Source organism: Scardinius erythrophthalmus (assembly GCF_964197995.2).
Source record: "Scardinius erythrophthalmus genome assembly, chromosome: 1".
Lineage (NCBI taxonomy): Eukaryota > Metazoa > Chordata > Actinopteri > Cypriniformes > Leuciscidae > Scardinius > Scardinius erythrophthalmus.
Genome location: NC_138221.1, coordinates 31,614,027 through 31,636,479, shown reverse-complemented (window position 1 = coordinate 31,636,479; position 22,453 = coordinate 31,614,027). Strand labels below are relative to the sequence as shown.

Sequence of the window (22,453 nt, the reverse complement as noted above, 5' to 3'; positions counted from 1 at the left end):
AATAGGGATTTCAAAAGAACAGCATTTATTTTAAATAGATCTAAATAATCTTTTGTAAGTCTTTACTGTCACTTTTTTTAATCAATTTAATATGCCCTTGCTGAATAAAATAATTTCTTTCAAAAAATTGTCTTACTGACACCAAACTTTTGTACATCTGTAACAGATACATCAAGATTCATTTCTCAAACACAGTTTCTTTCACACACCAATCCACAGAACGATGTTATAAAATAAAAACTTGTGCAACCCACGTCGCTATATTTTGATAACAGGAATAAGGATGATAAAATTATTCTCATAAAATCCTCATGGACAAAGACTTCGATTAGTGTTCAGAATTAATTCAGTTAGACAGTTTGATTAGTCGGATGAAGAAAAATAGCTGAACCAAATCTATAGACTTTCACCCAAATCTGCTGGTTGAACTTTTGGCATGTGCCTTTGGATGATTTGAAAGACTAATTTATATTCTCATAAAGAAAAAAAAAAGCTCTATGAAAGTGTGCTGTGAACAGTGGCTGAATGTGGACTCAGTAATTAGTGCTGATTGAGAGCTGCTGGTAATTGGGCAGATGATCAGAGACGATGCAGGCGGTGCCATGCAGTGAAGTGCCCCGTTACCCACCTGTGGCAGAGTCCCCCAGTGTGCGTCCAGGATACGCTGTTTAGTGACGGGTGATGTCGGGGGGAGGACAGGAAGAGACAGGGATGAAAATGACAAGTGTGAGGAAAAGTGCAGGCAGAGGACGAGGAGAAATAGAAAGAGAGAGGGTGTGAAGGGGTCACAGAAAGAGGTTAAGGAGGAGGACAGAGAGAGACACTTTTCCTTGTGAAGCATGTGATGAGCTGAGATTTGTGTGGGTGAGGTTTGATGCTCGTCCAGATACAATGATCTCTAGAAGAGACCGTCCTGCTACTGAACACAAATTCTATTCTTTTGAATGTATGAATGAATATTATATTTTATTTTTGTGTAGAACAAGATATATATATATATATAAATTGGTGAATTTCACAAAACCTTTCTAAAATAAATAAATATTTTATTACATTGTGTGTACAAGACAAAATCTATATAAAATATAATATATAAATGGGTGAATCATATAAATGAACGAATAAAATTAAGTACACAAGTTAAATAAAGTAGGTAAATAAAAACATTTATGAAAAAAATACAAAATGATTAGATTATACTAATAGTATTAAAATGGTATATATATATATATATATATATATAATCAAGAAACCTGTCAAGAACATGTTGAGTTCATATTTCACCCTAAAATTACATGTAAAAAGTAATATTTTGCCTTTATTATTGTAGTGCAAAAATAAAAATTATGTGACAAATTACATTAATAATATATATATATATATATATATATATATATATATATATATATATATATATATATATATATATATATATATATATATACAATATACAATAATATATACAATAATAATATATACTAAGATTTTATTGGAAAGGAAAAGTATTTATACAAGGCAGCATTTATTTGTGAAAAGTAATATTTTTATTACTGTTTTACAGTAGTTTTTTGCATAACAGTAATGACAATTATTCATCATAGAATAATGTCACAAAGCAAAAAAGCAAAAAAAACAAAAAAACGGAATTGTTCTAAATATAGGCTAAATTTTCTTTATGAAAAATATAAGTTTTATTTGTTTGATTTTGTGGTGTGCAGGATTTTGATTTTGTGGATATGTGGCCTGCATAGTTTCTGCAGAAGATTTGACCCAATTATTTTTGTTTTTTACAAGATAAATCAACGTAAAATATAAATTCAAGTAAAACTGCAAGATTTCTGTCTGTAAAAATAAATAAATAAACACGTTCCTAATGTATTATTTATAACAGTGCAATCTCTAAAAGCCTAAATGATCCAAATATATGATTTCTTAATTTTTTTGCAATTACCACAGTCATTTACTGTTGCGTTGTCAAATTTTTGGGTGGGAAACAACAACATGATTGTACCCAGAATCCTCCTGCATGACAGAATGTAGGTTGTACCCCTATTGCACTAGTGTTCATGTGATGTGATGCTTTATCTCTCTTTGATCCCCACCAGCAGTCTTTGATCACGCTGACCCGCAGATGATATTTGGATAGCTTGTTTCTCCTTCCTCACAAGTGTAAGAGTCAGTCTTGCATTATTGTGGTGAGTGTGTGGGTTAAATACCATGCTGAACCACAAGGGGGCAAGCTGGATCCCAGTGTTCAGTCGGGGGTTAGCAGGACACTCACTCGGCACCCTTCAGACGGAGGACACGACCCACCCACCCAAACTTTACAATCAGAACTGGACGCTGTTGATCTGAACTCTTCCATTTCAATCTCAAACTACTTTTAGTGTATCTTCAGGTCAATAGACTAAAAGTTTTTGTTTCCTATTAACAAAATGAAACTTCACAGTAATGTTTTTGTATTGTGTCTTTAGCCTTTAAATGTTTAATAACTTTCCTATGTATGCACATGTAATAAATGTATGAATTATGCATAATTCATACATTTATTACATGTGCATACATAGGAAAATTATGAATATGTCACTGTTGGATTTGTTTTAATGTAATCACTACCAACAACATAAAAGATGTTTATTGTAAATTTTTTTTTTTAATAATAAAAAAAATGCTCAGAAAATTAATAGTAATACTAAGCAAAATCCAAAATTAACGGTCTAAAAACGGCCTAATTTATTTGGTGAAAATTATACATTTAAAATCTAAATGTCTATAAATATTGTCACTTATTATTCAGCACATATTGGCATATTTTTAAAGTTTGAAGTTCTAAAAGACTGCTGAAAGTCAACAAGTCAAAAGTTCAATCATCCAAAAACTATTTATGCCTGCAGAGCCTCCTCTTTATAAGCTATCGCTGTATAAATAATTAGAAACAGAGAAAACTGCACAGTGGATATTTCATGTGTATTTCATGAGACATTTGTACAGACTTGTGAGGACTCGAGCACATGAAGGTCTTATATAAAGCCAGGACTGTTGAGAAACTCATGATTGCTTTCAGATGGAGCCTTCGTTCCTCAAGCAGTAATAAGAAAGCCTTGTGTTTTCTATTTTAACTCTCTCTCTCTCTCTCTCTCTCTCTCTCTCTCTCTCTCTCTCTTTCCTTCTTCCAGTGTCTCCGGCCCCCCTCGACCGCGTCTGGATGTGCACCAGCTCTACAGCTGTGGAATGACGAACCACACGTGTGTCGGCTCAAAGACGCCACGATACTCAGATACGGCAACGCCTCGTGTCCAGCGCAGGGTCATTGTTGTTAACCAAGGTTTACACGACACTGTTTTCAACTAAAACCAGAAAACTGTTTTTACACGACAACGGGGGCCTGAAAATACAAACCTTTGGAAACGTTTTCAAAAGTTCAAGGCTACATGACAATGTACTAAAAAACAGAAAAGTTTTTCCTTTGCTTTTTTTTTTTTTTTTGCATACAGGCGAAAATGTTGTCAAAACGACCCACAATGTCAGCTTGTGCTTTTTTTGTAGTTTTACGATAGCGATAACGGTATCTGTTCAAAAACTTGCCCTTTGAAACCTGTTTTCAAAAGTTTGCAGTTTCAGGCCCCCAAAACGCTGTTGTTGTGTAAATGAACGGCCAAAACGCATAAAAAGTTGTACGTTTTTAGTTGGAAATGGTGTCGCGTTAACGTCACTTTATCGTCTCCGTGTAAAGTGCAACAATGTGTAGCACGTTGTGTTTCTTTACAAAGTGACATCGTCATCTACTGGCCTGGCCTGAATAATACAGCGTATTGGAGCTTATGTTCATAGTGGTATTTTATTGACCAGCTCTGATGTATCTGGAGCTTTGTGAGTGAAATGAAATACTTATATGAAAGAACCACATTTGCTGATCACAGGGAAATTATGTTTAAATATACAGTAACTGCAAGCGACAATTACAGGGCCAGGAACGCAAGTAGCGCCCCTGGTGGTGAGTTTAGGACTGGTAATTCAAAGCTACTGATCAATTATCGCATCAGCAGTTAAAGACATTCATATTTGCAACCCCTGGGTTCTTCCTTATGAATATGATGATGAATGCTCAGTGGTTTGGTTTGGATGATGGAGAATGATATAATGGCGATGAAGAACCAATCAACATTTATATAGTGCTAATGTATATAAATGTACATTACGTAAGGGTTAATGCCCGACGAGGTGTCCATTATCAGGTATTAATGGACACCCTGCAGCCAATCAGAATCGAGTATTCACCCAGACCATGGTATAAATGTATGTATCTGAATTGTATATAAAATGTTCATCCATTTGGATCACACAGTTTTATCATAAACAAATTTTTAAATTGAATGTGATTAATGATACATAATCATACATAAATGAAATGGGTAAGAAACACATCGATTTCTGTGATATTCATAATAAACATAAATAAAGGTTTATATATTTATCATATCATCAATAAATCCAATTTCTTTCAATTGCATACATTTTTACTAATGGAGTATTGCTTGTTCCGCAGGTAGCCATATTTTAACCAAATATAAGCAAATAGTTAATAATAAACTATGCTGTGATTTATTTTTTAAATTTACGTTCATTAGTTTGTTTGTTAAAACTGCGTAATCCAAATAAATGGAAATATTTTATGCAATATTTTTTTTTTTAAATAAATAGTAAAAAATAAATAAATAAAAAATAAATACAAATAATAATAAAATAAATTAACAAATAAATAAATAAATTACTCTGACACTTAATATTAAGCTAAATTTAAGGTCTAAAAAGGGCCTAATTTAGTCAGGGAAAATTAAATAAAAATATTAAATCTAAACGTCTACATCTTGTCACTCATTATTCTGGATATTTTACCACATTGCCATATTTTTATAGTCTGACGTTATAAAATACTGCTAAAAGTCAAGAAGTTCAAAGTTCAATCAAAGATTACTTTTTCAAGTAACAAGTAAAGTAAGGCATTACTTTTAATTTTACAAGAAAATATCCGAGTTACTTTTTCAACTTAGTAACACAAGTTTTACTTTGTTTTCCAATTTATTGACCTCTACAGCGTTGGTTTGCATTTCCTTTAGCATGAGGCTTATTATTTGTTTCTTTTTGGTGTGAAAATGCCTTTACATTTGTCAAAAATATAACTTTTTTTGTTATTAAAAACAAACAAGCAAGCCCAGAATTAACATAACAGAATTAGTCATTTTTTTAATGGAGTAACGCAATAATGTAATGCATTACTTTTAAAATCCCCCTGTGGTGAAAATCAAGTTTTTAAAGTAGTTTATGTGGTGTTTTTAATATGCTTTAAGACAAACCATGTGCAAATTCATAAGTCAACACCATTGCTGAGTATTTTCTCTTTAAAACTGCAGTGAATCAAAGACAGTCTCAAAAACACGGTTTGAAATCGCTGGTGTTTCTGACGTCACAAACTACCTTTTAACCAATCAGATCAACGTGTGATCGTCAACGAGTGGATCTCTGAGCTGGAGTGAGTGAGTGGAGGCGGGGCTCATTTGCATATTCATAGAACCGCGTATACTAAATGAGTCGAGGCTGTAGAGTTACATTCAAGCTATTTTAAGACATGAAGACATTTTTTTCAAGGAAAAAAAAACTTTTAAATATGTAATTTTATGATCAAAGATGAGTTTTAAAGGATAAAATGATTGACTACAGGAGGACTTTAAAAGTAACTTTCCCCAACACTGTTCATTAGTAATATGAGTGTGCCATCTTTGTACGTCCAAAGATGTGGCTCAAGCATGATTAAGAAATAAATCTGTTTTAATTTATGTATGTTTATGTTAAAACTGTGTAATCCAAATGGATGGAGATTTTATATGCAACTCAAATACAATACAAATACAAAAACACGCAGACAGACAGGAGAGCGGTGGTACCTGAGATCTCATGCTGTCTCAGCTCATTGTACTTGTAGGCCTGCTCCATGGGCCTGATGGAGCTGTGGTAGATCTTTCTCAGCCTCTGCAGTGCAGCTGAAGGATGAAAACACAGAATAAACAGAGCGAAAGCTGAGTACGACGTCCAGCTCAAGAGAGAGGAAAGACTGCAGATGGTGTTGTGGATAAAGGAGGAAATGAGAGGAGACGGCAATGTAAACAAACCTAGAAACATCTACGTGCCTTTCTGAGGTAGTACTTGAGTTTGGAACGGATCCGCTGAGTTAGATAACTACTTTCTCCTGGTAGTTGATATGACACGTGGACTAAATAATCCATTGTTGCACTCGTTTATGACAAGTTCAATTCACAAGCAGCAATGACTCAACAAGTTTTCATGCTTCCTAACCTACAAGCTGCTCATGAGGTAGCTGTCTTCTCTTTCATTTTAGCAGGGTTATTGTTTTGTGGCAGATAAATGCCGGTGAGATTGTAAAAACAAATTATAATATCTGATTGTTACTTAAAAGTCGCCTCCTCAAACAGCATCGGTATTGTAGTTTTAGTTTTCAAAACTAAACCAGCAGTTTACAAACTATGCCAGGCAGTGTTATTTTAGTATTATTTATAGCATATTTATTCATATTTTGAATACAGTTTTATTTTCAGTTTTAGTCTTAATTTTCATGAACTTTTCTTTGTTATGTGATTGTCATCTTTTTAAATGTATATATATACAATATATATATGCTTTATTTTATTATTATTTTTGAGTACTTTACCAAGGTAACATTTCTAATTTTTTAAGTTTTTCGACTAATATTTATTTATATATTTTGTATTTCAGCATTATTTCCAATAATAAAAACATTTTTGTTGTGGAGGTCCAAAAAAAAAGGGAAATTCTATTCATTTATAAATGTTATCATTAACTTATGATGTTACTTTTATATTAATATTAATGCATTTTTGTTTATTAATAAAAAAAAATAGCACATTACCAATTTGATAACATTCCAGTTTTATATTTACTCACAGAAATCGTATTTATTGTGAAAAGTGCTACACAAATAAATCTGAATTGAATTGAAAAAGTTTCTTCTCAGGTTTAGACACTAACATTACTAATTAATACTAATAATTACGGGTAGAAATACGATTTTAAAAATAGCTTCAGAATCAGCTTATATGTTTTCTTTATAATGTCACTCTTAATATTTTTCTTCTACAGTATAAATTTAGCTGGCATTTTCTTTTTTTAGGAATGGGAGTTTCGCAAGCAGATCCTCATATTTCCGTGTCCTTGGCATTGAAAAGTTTGAAAACTCTTGGTTTAAACCAGGTGGTTAAGCTGTTTTCTTTTCAGCAGGCTAGTGTGAAATGTTGCTCAACCCAATGTTAAAGACAACATTCATCTGCCAACATATTGTGAAAGCCTGTAAACTGAAATAAAACGATGTGTTTATGTGTGTATCATGTCCTCACCAGCATAATCTCCTGCTTTATCATCTGTTGCGAGCCTCAGAGTTTCCTCAATGTGAGATCTGTCTCTCAGGATGGATTCCAGAACGGCTTCCTCCTCTGCAGAGAAACACACACACACACACACACACACACACACACACACACACACACACACACACACACACACACACACACACACACACACACACACACACACACACACACACACACACACACACACACACACACACACACGTTAAAACTTGATTTGAAGCCTGAGGAAATCTTTCCCGGCGAGCCACACCGGAGCATAATATACTGCAGCAGATCTTCCTGAGGTCTCTGCGATTAGTGTCCTGTGATAAAACCGTTCTTTAATCTTAGCCAAGGTGCATCGACAAGCTATTTGTTATTTGTGAGCTGATGGCTGTACCGCTGGATTTACAAAGAATTTTACAGACTTTAAAACACCTTGTAAAAAGTTAATTTGACCATGAGAGTGTGATTGCTGCCTCAGATTGTAAAAGCAATGATTTCAATTATTTTTGTGGAAACAGTGACTTTTTTTTTCTTCAGGATTCTTTGATGAATAGAATGTTCAAACAAACAGAATTAATTTTTTGTAACATCAAATTTATTTTAGAGTATCAAATCTGAATATAAAATCAAACAATGATTTGGTCCTGAAGAAACATTTCTTATTATTATTAACATTAGAAACAGTTGTGCTGCTTTGGAAATTGATACGTTTTTAGGATTCTTTGATGAATAGAATGTTCAAAAGAACAACATTTATTTGAAATTATTTTATTTTTTGCCTTTGACTTTGATCAGACTTATTTCAGAGTTTCAAATCTGAATATAAAATGATTTGGTGCTCAAAAAACATTTATAAACATTTATTTTTAATGTTGAAAACAGTTGTGCTGCTAAATACTTTTTTCTTTAAGGATTCATTGATGAATTAAAGTAATTAGTCTTAGAATAAATATAACCATAAATGCACTAATTTATTTGCTAAATAAAACTACTTGGTCATGGCTCTCATTTACAGTTTCAAAAACAAATTTATTTACACATTTGCCGTTGAAAACTTTTCACCCATTTTAGGGGCCATTTACACAACACCTTTTCCAACTAAAAACGGAAAACTTTTTATGCGCCGTTTATTCCTTTTTTTGGCCGTTCGTTTACACGACAACAGCGTTTTGGGGGCCTGGAAACACAAACTTTTGAAAACGGGTTTCAAAGTGCAAGTTTTTGAAACCGATACCGTTAAACTACAAAAACGCGAATTTGTGAAAACGGTGACATCATGTGTATTACGTGTTCAGGCGCGTAGTGTTTCTTTACAAAGTGATATCGCCACCTACTGGCCTGGCAGCAGAATACAGCATTTCAGCCGTGTTCACGGATCCATGCGAACGGGATCATTTTGACAACGTTGTCTGTATGTGAAAAAACCCCGCAACTTTTCAATTTTTAGTACATCGTTGTAATGTAAACATATTGTCCTTCAGACAAAAAGAATCATAAGCAAATAGCACCACACAATCTCAATAAACCACGTAATCAGAGCTTTCATTAATATCCATAACACAAGTTAACACAGGCAACAGCAATAGCTGCCTGTGTTAATGAATATGCTTTCATTATCGTAGCGGTTATTTGCTGTCAGCGTTCGTCTCGCACACTTCTCATCAGGGCATTGCTGTACTATTAATGTCACAATATTGATATTCATGCTACAATCTTCCCTCTTGTTCATAGATATTTACCCACAATGCCTCAGGGTGTTCCTGCCAGGCTGCTGTTATCAGGAGCGAAGACATAAATGGAGTCTAATGGGAAGACACCATGTCTCCACATTTATATTTACCAGCGTTGCCATTCATTACAAGTTCCTCTCATATTAGCAGCACGACTCTTTCGGAGGAAGGAGGTGAGGGGAACACAACAACATCCATTACATTTCCTGTTTAACAATACATTTCAATTTGGTTTTGACAGTTTGGCTTTGATCAGTCTTATTTTAGAGTATCAAACCTGAGTATGAAATTAAACGATGATTTGCTGCTCAAGAAACTTATCAATGTTGAAAACAGTTGTGCTGATTCATTTTTTTGTGGAAACATACATTTTTAACGATTTTTTGATGAATAGAAAGAACAGAAGAACAGCATTTGTAACAGCAATGTATTTTTTTTGTAACAATGTAAAAGTCATTGGCTTAGTCATTGATCAGTCTTATTTTAGAGCAACAAATCTGAATAGAAAATCAAACAGTGATTTGCTGCTCAAGAAACATTTCTTATTATCATCGATGTTGAAAACAGTTGTGCTGCTTCATATTCTTGAGGAAATCGTAATACATTTTTGATACACTGATGATTCAGGTTTACGGCACTTCTCATTGGCTGAATCCCAATAAAAACTCCAAGGAGAAACAAAATCAAAGTAACCCCTGTATCCAATCTAGTGATCATGGCATTTATTTTGTATGATTTACAATAGCCATCTAGCCTACTTATTGCTATCCTGTGCTTTGGTTGCATTCAGATGGCATTATTAATACATTTGACATGACAAAATACCTCCATCGATATATTAGTCCAGCGTTGGTTCGACCGTGTTTAGGGCGGGGCTGAAGGCGCCGGCGAAGTTTTGGAACTGCCAGCTAGATGCATGACTAGTGTTTCAACCAGGTCCGGTACCCGAACTGGGTGAGGCGGGGCTTTAGTTCTTTGTCGTATTCATCTGCTACGGCATGTGTAACATTTTTCTGTCAACTCTGCATAATCCTTCGCGACCGATATCGTTAGTTAGCCCAGGGAAGCGAGGAAACGGAAGTGCCGCACAAAAACCGGAAATTGGACCCATATTTACTTCCGCGTTCGAAAATAACGTGGGCGCGTTTTCGAACTCACAGCACCTCTCGGGCATACGATGTCATGTACGATGTACGTTATGGTGCGTTCAAGTCCTCCTGGGAAGTTCGTACGTACGAGGTGGGAAGTCGTGCTTATAACGGCATGTGCGTTCAAGTCACTTTCGTCGGAGCAAAATGGCGAAGTACTTTCTCTTAATTAATTACACAAAAATACAGTAAGGTTCTTAAACTCTTGTTCTAGAAAATGAAGAACAAAGAAATGTGCATCAGGTATACTTTGTATTTTTATGTTTTTAATTAATTTATGAAGCCACTGCCAACACATCATTACATGTTGCATTGTTATATTATAATACTATCATATTCTGTGTTGGCGATTAGCTAACTGCGCTGTAAATAGAAAAGCCTGACAATATCACAGCTATACCTTTACGTATTGTGTATTCCGCCATGTTAATCACTGACATGCCCCCAACTCGTACAGATCGGAGCTTAGAGAAAATCCCGAGCTCCCCACTGGTATTTACGACATTGTGGTGGCGTTCAAGTGTGTTCAACTCGTAAATACGATCTATACGAGATGACTTGAACGCACCATTTGCCATACTTTACCATCCCATGAGGCCACGTGAGAGGATTTGTAACTGACACTGGTAGGTCACATAATGACAACATGGCGAATGTAGTACGTCTAAATTACATTCAAAACTACACACTATTACTATTTATACTATATAGAACGTACTTTTCTTAAATGGTCGCTAAATGTATGTAAAATCCAGACGCATCGTTTGACTTAGATCAGTCTTATTTGAGAGTTTCAGACCAAAAAATAAATGGTCAAGCGTAGCCTTGGTTTCATAACAGGAGGAGTTGGTGTATATGGGGGATTCCCTGGTTTCATAACAAGTGGAGCTTCAGTGATGGACACATGGCTACCAAATGGTTGGATTATCTGTTGATAAGACCGATAACAGACCCCTCATCCTAAAAATAACCAGCAGTGGCCAGTTGCCCTTATGAACCCCAGAGCACACACTGTATCGCAGTACTCGCACTGTTTTCTGCACAGGTTTACTACAGGACACATCACAATTTAGTGGCACGTAAAAATCCTACCACACATGATGTACTATGATATCTTTTGAAGTACCATATTTGATCATATAGCCTATCTTATATGTTTAGAAGTTGAGTTTAAGTTGATATCAAAAGTGTATTTTAAATGACTGCGTGCATATAGGCTAAAGACATGCATTCTTAATGTTAATTATGGAGATACTTATGAACAAACATTGGTTCCAGTCATATTGTATGCTAAGTTTTTCATTATAGAAGGTGTAAGGAAACAGAATAATATACACTTTTAAATGTCTGGGGTCAGTAAGATTTTTTTAAAATAAATTAATACTTCTATTCAGCAAGGACGCATTAAATTGATTAATGTTACAAAATATTTATATTTCAAATAAATGCAGTTATTTGAACTTTCTATTTATCAAGGAATCCTGAACAATAAAGGTTTGCACAAAAATATGAAGCAGCACAACTGTTTTCAACATTGATAATAATCAGAAATGTTTTTTGAGCAGCAAATCATCATATTAGAATGATTTCTGAAGGACCATGACACTGAAGACTGGAGTAATGATGATGAAAATTCAGCTTTGATCACAGGAATCAATTACATTTTACTATATATTCACATAGAAAACAGGTATTAGAAATGGTAATAATATTTCAAAATTGTACTGGTTTTACTGTATTTGCAGGCTTGATGAGCAGACTTCTAAAAACAGAAGAAGAAGAAAATAAATCCATACAGACCGCAAACTTTAGAATGGTGTGTATCACCAAAATTCAGATTAATTGTTAATTTTAAAGCAAGACACCAAACAGCAGACCTGTTAACTTTAGCTATTTGCAAAAACTCCCATAATCTTTAGCACAAACTAATGTGATTCATGTCAAGTACTTGTTACTATGCAGTTTGCCTGGAAAGCTCTAGAAGTCCAGTTTGCATGCCGTCCACCTTATCTGTCATCCCTTCCCACAAACCCCCTACTGGCCTGCACAGATAAACGGCGTATTCATTTTGTTCTCGGGTGTCCACTGGCATTCATTTGCTTATTTGAACCTGACTTAGGCATGCATCAGCCTTCCTCTCTGGCTCTCGACGGAAATAACTGACAGCCCAAGTAATATATGCTTAATCAACCTGCAGCAAATATAAAAACCATCTGTGGATGAGGGCAGCAGGTTTCTGAATGACCTGGCATCTGCTTACATCTTACCAGGAGAAACCTCCAGAGTTCATCTCAGGCTGGTCAAACCTCTGTTTGATATAAATAACCGAATTTGAATAGAATTGAACTAAATTGCAATATTCAAGTAAGGAGCAAAAAATGAATATAATAAAGAAATTAATATAACTATAAAAGTATGTATATACTGCGCACACACACACACATATATACACATTTTTAAAGTTCTTAAATTTTGAAGGTCTCTTCTAACCAAGGCTGCATTTATTTGATCAAAAATACAGTAAAAACAGTAATATTGTGAAATATTATCAGAATTTTCATCATCATTACTCCAGTCTTCAGTGTCACATGATCCTTCAGAAATCATTCTAATATGATGATTTGATGCTCAAGAAACATTTCTGATTATTATCAATGTTAAAAACTGTTGTGCTGCTTCATATTCTTTAATTTTTTAAAGAATAAGATTTTTTTTTTTCAGGATTCTTTGATGAATAGAAAGTTCAAAAGAACAGCATTTATTTGACATACAAATCTTTTGTAACATTATAAATGCCTTTACTCTCACTTCTGATCAATTCAATGCATCTTTGCCGAATAAAAGTATTAATTATATATATATATATATATATATATATATATATATATATATATATATATATATATATATATATATATATATATATATATATATATATATATAAGTTTGGCTAAGCTGACAAACATAAATGACCGACCAGAAACCAGAAGCCAGAAACAATGTAAAAGCAACTATTTGAAGCTGGTATTAGATGAATTTTCCAAGAGACAAAACAACGTTATTTTACATTTTCCACAGCTGCTCTCTTATGACCTTTTATATATATATATATTCCAGCTTTTGTAGACTTTACAATGCCTCGCCGCGGTCAGATTCTCCAGCTAAGCACTTGACACGTTTTCCCAGCCAATGCTTCAGCCAGAGCTGGAAAAGAGTGAGGAACAGATGGTGCTCTCAGGCCTGTTGTGATGACACAACGTGCTAGTTAAAGCACACAAGTGCTCAGCCGACGCTGGCCAAGGCAAGCTGCTAAAAATACAGCCCTGTAATGTTGAGCTCAGCATGCCGCTAAAACAGAGGAAGGTTCGTGAAGAGGTGTGCCGTTTAAATGGATGAACTGTGAACAGTGTGTGTATGTGTGTCTGGAGGGGCGCCTGATTATTACAGATAAATGCAGTTATTACAGTCATTTCAAAGGGAAAACAGATAATATGCCATGGTAAAAATCTGTTCATATATGAAAAAAAGAAGAAAAAAAATAGATAAATGGCAAACAAAGAAAAAGTAAAAAAAAAAAAAACAGAATAATAAAATGTTGAAGAAAATGGTATGAATTACTGTTTATGCCCGATGAAAATAAATAAATATAATAAATAAATATTTGTGGTTGCCAAAACTTTACAGTAAAAACTAGTTACAAGCTTTATAAATACATACTTTACATTTCCTAACTGTGAGTCAATAAATTACTTTATATATATAATTTAGTATAAAAAATATAAAAGTTATTATTAGAATCTCAGGAGACAGGAAATGAAGCAAAATTAGTTACTGAATGAATCAGCATTTTTGAATGAATCTCTTGAATGAATGATTCAACGACAAACACATTTTTACAGTCACTAGTCGCCACCTACTGGCCTAACAATGTAATTGATACAATCTTTATTTATTTAAAGTGTCAAGTTACTTTCAAAAGGCGGTTTGCTTGTTAATTTGTTACCGTAGACATCAGTGTATCAGAACTATAAACTTTCATCCCAGTTACTTTTGTGATTATTTAAATATATGTGACAGACATAACCATGCTGTGATGTTGAAAAGACTGTGAATCAGCGCAAACACAGATTTGTATCATTGTCGTTTAGGAACGAGATCGCAATTTTTTAACTATTAATCTTGCAGCTACATATAGGCCTAAATATTAGATTAGATCATTAAATAATCTAAATATTAGATTATTTAATGACGTACAGTTAGGAAATGTAAAATACAGTCAAAAAATATATAGCTTACTGGTCATGACACCTAAGGAAGTTGTAAGACCGCCTTTGTACTGAGGAGGACATTAGCGGCTGTGTAAAATATTTTCATGCGGGCAAAGTTTATATCCACACAGCTCATAGCATCAAATCTGTTAAAGGTCATATTATGCCCCTTTTCACAAGATGTAATATAAATCTATGGTGTCCCTAAAATGTGTCTGTGAAATTTCAGCTCAAAATATCCCCCAGATCATTTATTAGGCCTATAGCTTGTCAAATTTGCCCCTTTTTGGGTGTGAGCTTAAACGGGGCGTTTTTGTGTGTGTCCCTTTAAATGCAAATGAGCTGCTGCTCCCACCGCCTCCATTCAGAAGAGAGCCGATCCTTTACCAGAGCTTCGGAAACTCTGGCAATAACAAAACACGCGAATAGTGTCCCTCATCAAAAATCTCAGACATGGACCTGGACGTTTCTGAATGGTTAGTGGATACTTTTATAGTTGTTGTTGAGTTACATTGATTCGCTCATCGATTTGCATGTACCGTCATGTTTAACTTTTACACAAGTTGACACAGTTCTCTGAGGTCTTTATAAGACAGCTGTGACATTTTTTGGTCAAATAGTGTTCAGTGCTCGTCTGTGCAGCAACGACAGAACAGTTTACATGCTTTGCTCGAACCGACGAACTGTTTACACTGTTGTCGCTCGCGAAACCAAATGGTGGCGCCGTGGGTGGAAACATGCAGATTAAGGGGCGGTAATATTAGAATAAGATCCCCTTCCTACATCAGAAGGGGAGCGAAATCTGATCGGCTTATTTTTTTACATGCTTACCAAAACAAAGTTACTGGGGTTGTCATTTTTCACGTTTTCTGGGTTGTTAGATGCACCGGGGACCCGATTATAGCACTTAAACATGGAAAAAGTCAGATTTTCATGACATGTCCCCTTTAAATATCTCCTCAAAGGCTGTCAACGAGTTAAATGACCGTCGGGCTGCACAGTGCGCACACTACAGCAGCTCCAGCACCTAATATAGTCCCGGCACAATTACAAAAATATCCACTTCAGGAAAGCACAATGTCAGTCCATGGGGGTTAGCTTTAATTTAACCCTGTACACACTGGAAGGACGAATACGCAAACCAGCAGCATCTGTCATGGGTCTACGGACATCCAATGAGCCTGTCGCATAGCAACAGAGGCTTTGGAAAAAACACAGCTGTTGCTATAGCTCATCCTGCTGGAATGCCATCGGACTACTGTAGTCTGAGGCTTATTGGTCAAATACACACATTCACGCTTAGGGAGGAAACAAGGTTTAATATCATCGGCTAACCTTACAGGTGTCTAAACAATGATCTGTTTAGGAAATCTCTCTCAGTGTTTATGATGGCGGTTTATAGCATAAACACAGATGGAGGTCCTTCAAACGCTGCAGGTGATTGTATAGAGCAATCAACACAAAAATGCGCTTCATTTTCCTAACTAGCAACCTATAAGATCTAGTAGCTATAGTTCCAGCGGCTCTTAGGTATGTTTCCCTTGGTGTATTATGCTGAAACCCCCTCATGATCATGTTCTTCTGCCTGGCAGATGCAGGAGGTAAATTGAATTAATGTGAACATGATTAGGGAGGTGAGCCTCGAGCCCATCTGAACCCTCAGGATTTACCGGCAGCTAGGGAGAGGTGTACACAACCTTTACTGTGGGCCAGAGGGATTTCCAGCTGAACAAAAGCCGCTGTGGGATTAAACGTATTACATTACACACACGGCTAAACTTCACAAAATCAAACGTTCAATGCTGTAACTGGAGAAAGCACCAGAATACAGTGATGGTATGAAATGGCAATACCATGGTATTATGAGATGTCAGTACGTTGTACGAATACCCTAATAATATATTAATATAATATTAATCTATATTAATATTAATACATTTACATATGTAATGTTACAAATAAATGTTGCGAGAGTTATAAATGTAAAACAATATATAAATGTAAAACAATATATAAATGTAAATAAATAAATATATATATATATATATATATATATATATATATATATATATATATATATATATATATATATATATATATATATATATATACTGTATATAAAATAAACACTAAGGTATTTTGATGATACACTATGATTACAATATCAATAATATAGTATATTAATAATATAATACATTTTAAATTAAAAATATTTTTTAAATTATATAACAAACATTGCAATATTAATATAGCATAAAATATTTTCTATTTAGCAAAAATCCAGCTTTGTTCAGCTGGAAATCAATCAATTTAAGAATCTATCTATCTATCTATCTATCTATCTATCTATCTATCTATCTATCTATCTATCTATCTATCTATCTATCTATCTATCTATCTATCTATGTCTGTCTGTCTGTCTGTCTGTCTGTCTGTCTGTCTATCTATCTATCTATCTATCTATCTATCTATCTATCTATCTATGTCTGTCTGTCTGTCTGTCTGTCTATCTATCTATCTATCTATCTATCTATCTATCTATCTATCTATCTGTCTGTCTGTCTGTCTGTCTGTCTGTCTGTCTGTCTGTCTATCTATCCATGTCTATCTATCTGTCTGTCCATGTCTGTCTGTCTGTCTATCTATCTATCTATCTATCTATCTATCTATCTATCTATCTATCTATCTATCTATCTATCTATCTATCTATCTATCTATCTATCTATCTATCTATGTCTGTCTGTCTATCTATCTATCTATCTATGTCTGTCTGTCTGTCTGTCTGTCTGTCTGTCTGTCTATCTATCTATCTATCTGTCTGTCTGTCTGTCTGTCTGTCTGTCTGTCTGTCTGTCTGTCTGTCTGTCTGTCTGTCTGTCTGTCTGTCTGTCTGTCTATCTATCCATGTCTATCTATCTGTCTGTCCATGTCTGTCTGTCTATCTATCTATTTATCTATCTATCTATCTATCTATCTATCTATCTATCTATCTATCTATCTATCTATCTATCTATCTATGTCTGTCTGTCTGTCTGTCTGTCTATCTATCTATCTATCTATCTATCTATCTATCTATCCATCCATCCATCCATCCATCCATCCATCCATCCATCCATCCATCCATCCATCCATCCATCCATCCATCCATCCATCCATCCATCCATGTCTGTCTGTCTGTCTGTCTGTCTGTCTGTCTGTCTGTCTGTCTGTCTATCTATCTATCTATCTATCTATCTATCTATCTATCTATCTATCTATCTATCTATCTATCTATCCATGTCTGTCTATCTATCTGTCTGTCTGTCTGTCTGTCTGTCTGTCTGTCTGTCTGTCTGTCTATCTATCTATCTATCTGTCTGTCTGTCTGTCTATCTATCCATGTCTATCTATCTGTCTGTCCATGTCTGTCTGTCTGTCTGTCTGTCTGTCTGTCTGTCTGTCTGTCTGTCTATCTATCTATCTATCTATCTATCTATCTATCTATCTATCTATCTATCTATCTATCTATCTATCTATGTCTGTCTGTCTGTCTGTCTGTCTGTCTGTCTGTCTGTCTATCTATCTATCTATCTATCTATCTATCTATCTATCTATCTATCTATCTGTCTGTCTGTCTGTCTGTCTGTCTATCCATGTCTATCTATCTGTCTGTCCATGTCTGTCTATCTATCTATCTATCTATCTATCTATCTATCTATCTATCTATCTATCTATCTATCTATCTATCTATCTATCTATCTATCTATCTATCTATCTATCTATGTCTGTCTGTCTATCTATCTATCTATCTATGTCTGTCTGTCTGTCTGTCTGTCTGTCTATCTATCTATCTATCTGTCTGTCTGTCTGTCTGTCTGTCTGTCTGTCTGTCTGTCTGTCTATCTATCCATGTCTATCTATCTGTCTGTCCATGTCTGTCTGTCTGTCTATCTATCTATCTATCTATCTATCTATCTATCTATCTATCTATCTATCTATCTATCTATCTATCTATCTATCTATCTATCTATGTCTGTCTGTCTGTCTGTCTGTCCGTCCGTCCATCCATCCATCCATCCATCCATCCATCCATCCATCCATCCATCCATCCATCCATCCATCCATCCATCCATCCCTGTCTGTCTGTCTGTCTGTCTGTCTGTCTGTCTGTCTGTCTGTCTATCTATCTATCTATCTATCTATCTATCTATCTATCTATCTATCTATCTATCTATCCATGTCTGTCTATCTATCTGTCTGTCTGTCTGTCTGTCTGTCTGTCTATCTATCTGTCTGTCTGTCTGTCTGTCTGTCTGTCTATCTATCTATCTATCTATCTATCTGTCTGTCTGTCTGTCTGTCTGTCTGTCTATCTATCCATGTCTATCTATCTGTCTGTCCATGTCTGTCTGTCTATCTATCTATCTATCTATCTATCTATCTATCTATCTATCTATCTATCTATCTATCTATCTATCTATCTATCTATCTATCTATCTATCTATCTATCTATCTATCTATCTATCTATCTATCTATCTGTCTGTCTATGGCAAATCACTGAGACATGAATAGCAACAGGTGCTAAGGTTCTGGTCTGACTTGATGACAGAAATAGCTCCACAATGGGTCATGCTTTAGAAAGAACCAGGAGGCGGAGTCTCACAGGCCCTTTTCTGTCAATCAGACGTGCGTTTCTTAGCTTCCAGGATTAGCAGTTAAAAAAGATATTCATAAAATGAGTGTCCTTTAACATCTACTAGACCAAAACTCAGATTTGACAGTGAAACGTGTTTAACAGAACGATTTTGTAGTAAGAAAATATTTCAAAAGTTTCTGTGTGCTGTTTTTAGCTTGTTACTGCAAAGCTTTTAATAGCGTGACACAAAATGGCAGAGGCGACACATTTTTTAATCCAAGAACCGGGATCATATCCGGGCGGTAATTCCACAGAGGAATCATGGGTATCAGAGTTATAGGACGCAGTAAGAACATCACATGGAACCGAGGGGGTAAAGGGGATTGAAAGCGTGACTCGTTTCTGTAAAGCCACGTCGCATTGGCCTTTTTATGGAATGAGCATTTGGCTGCCCGTCCCACAATCCCAGGCAGAGGGAAGTCCCTAAAGAGCAGGGGCACCACATGCCTGCGGTACTACAGTGCTGAAACGTGGGGAGAGCCCTTACTCGCATCCAGCACCCATATCAAATGCGTAGTCAATGGAGACGACTTCCTTCATTACTCAAGGTTCACTTTTAATAATAAAGGTTCTTTATTGGCATCGATGGTTCCATTAAGAACCTTTAACATCAATGGAATCTTTCCACTGAACAAATGGTTCTTTAGATTATTATAATATTCTGTTCAAGAACTGTTCACTGGAAGGTTCTTTTGGGAACCAAAAAAGGTGCTTTTATGCTCATTCAAGCAATTCAAACCCAGTTCGATAAATTATTTCAGCAATCAAACACCATGCCAGCAAAGAAACATTCCTATAAGACATTTTGATGTGGCTAAATAGGAAGAAGGAGAGGAAGGCGAACAGATGCGATGTCATAAGGTCGTAAAACCTTTGACCTAATACAAAGCAACTGGACCTAGATCAGGTTTTGACTAATTAAGCCACACCCCCTGTCAATCAAGATTGAAGCAAACCCTAGAACCAAAACCAAATTCATGAAGCCTATTAGTGGATTCAAACAGTCAAAGACAACAGTATCACAGCATGGGTCATGGTAAAACTTGCTTGCTTTTTTGACTGCATGATGACCAAGTTTAATGCTCTCATGCAAAACTCAAGTTTCCACAGATAAACTTCGATTTGCACCAGCGAAAGTGTAAAAATTATTTGATTTATTCCTTTAAAAATTCAGCTTTATTTTATTCAGCCCATAATCAGAATAAAACACTCTTTTTCACCAATAAGATTTACCATTCCACAATGCTAGGATAATCACCTAATCAGCCACATTTTTGTCCATTTGAGGCAACTAGCACAATAACGGTGCGGGACTGGCGTAGATCGCCGCGGCTCCTCCTGCTGAGATAATGCACGTCCTTATATGGCCAGTGGCTGGGAATAAATAAATTGCGATTGTGTCAGGGTGACAGCAGCTGCACGCTGGATCCAAAGACAAGCGCTGAAGGGAAGGGGAGGGGAAGAGAGGAAGAGGACGATGGGGGAATCTATAGTAGACAGTCTCCGGTTACAGGACAACTTCCAATCTTAGACACCTGACGGCAGCCTGGGCCCACGAAAGGCCCACGTCGGGCCTGAGAGGAGACCCAAGGACGGAACAAGGGTAAAACGGCTGCCAGAGCCCTCGGAAAATACATCCAGAGCTAGAGTAGCTGGATTATTATAGCCTGGGGTTAAAAGACAAGACCTTCTGGGATGGAGCGGTTAGAGGATTTAGCCGCCTCACGTTGGCAAGTCAATAAAACCAATAAAAAAGTGAACAAGCACCTCAGACTTCAGACATCATATAAATATGAGAGAAGTTGGAATACAGCAAGTGTTTAAGACTCTAGGCTCGTTCGACTCGAAGCAGACCGCCATCAAAGTACATCGAGAGCTCTCGCGGTACTTTGATGTCATACGCCGGTCGCCGCTTCAAGCCGAACAAGCCTTCTAGCTCTTTCCATCAGCTGGTGCCATGCCTCACAACAGCTGACACACAATGCATGGGCTAAAATGCCTACCGTACGAGAATAAACCCCATGCTTTTCTCCTACTATGACACAATCAGCTACTCAAGAGCTTCTATGAACTTAATCTGGAATCGTAAATTTTTATTTGTTTAGCATTCAGGCGTTTTTGTCAAATCATACATGCCGAGTCTTAAAATAACTCATCCTTGCCCAGAGTTATTATTGAACGCTGCAGGTTTAAATAGCTCAGCAGATGGTGACATGCTCCGTTGGTCCAGAGTTTTACCATTAGGAACTCATTCAAGAGGTTTATAGTTTCTACCAACCATTTAGATATGACACACCAACATGCAATACTTTCCATCTCTGATTCCATTTGAGTTTTTCCTTTGCACACCGAGCTTAAATGTTTCAAATCACTAGATGGGGATTGGGACTCAGACAAGTAAACTTAATCTCGGGTCCATATTATTGAGCTATTGCAAACAGTATAATGTTCTTACCTGCTGTGGCCAGTGCCAGCAGGGGCACAAAGACGCAGAGCGAGACTAAGACCTTCATGTTGGCTGCCAGGAGACCTCTGGTCGCCGGTCTGGCTATATATACCAGGCTGAGAAGGTCAGAGGGCGCCAGCGAGAGGGTGGTCTTACAGACGGGACTATACGGAGGGGGCCGGTAGCATAGGTGTCGGAACAAGGCGGACCAGAGCAGCTGACTGTCTCTTTTAGCAGAGCTGTCACGGTGGTGACGTCAAAACCAGCGCTTGGGTACATCAGCTGGTGTTGATTTTGGCAACTGAAAAGGAATGATGTACAAGAGGTATAACAAGACAACACTATTTGTGCCATGGCATTCCATGTTTCTAAAGAAGTCATTTTAGGAATTTAATCACAATTAACGTGGTAGTACGGATTAAAACAGCTTGTTGGTCATCAAACTTTTGTCCTATTTAACGAACTCCCACTAACCCCGATCACAGGCTCGAGGCGGCGCTGTAAGTCACTGGCTGTCGTGCTGGGTAGGATTACAGGAGTTGACAGTCAGGAATAAGGTGTAAAAGTCAGCATCATCATTTCCTCGGAGAGCGGAGATTAACGCCTTATCATTACACCGCAGACACCGACTCGAGCACTTCACAGGCACATGAACTCTCTCTTCTTTAATCCTGTGAATACACTGTAAAATGTACACGCACAATTCATTTGTAAAAGACAAAAGTGAAGCAAACATGTGG

At 36.1% G+C, this 22,453-nt stretch overlaps 1 protein-coding gene across 2 annotated transcripts in view; it reads right to left on the bottom strand.

Annotated features, from left to right (window-relative positions):
• Nucleotides 1-22,345, bottom strand: part of srl (sarcalumenin) — a 29,367-nt gene extending 7,022 nt beyond the window's left edge. Inside the window, exons 1-4 of one of the 2 annotated variants that reach the window (XM_081377948.1) lie at nucleotides 22,188-22,345; nucleotides 21,723-22,014; nucleotides 7,428-7,523; nucleotides 5,943-6,038 (exon numbers count right to left, since the gene is read on the bottom strand). In XM_081377948.1, the coding sequence (XP_081234074.1) occupies nucleotides 5,943-6,038; nucleotides 7,428-7,523; nucleotides 21,723-21,780 (250 nt within the window). In that variant the 5' untranslated portion in view covers nucleotides 21,781-22,014; nucleotides 22,188-22,345. Of the gene's footprint in view, nucleotides 1-628; nucleotides 665-5,942; nucleotides 6,039-7,427; nucleotides 7,524-21,722; nucleotides 22,015-22,187 lie in introns of those variants that run through there. The other variant, XM_081377947.1, reaches the window with a different exon arrangement.
• Nucleotides 22,346-22,453: the final 108 nt, after the last annotated feature.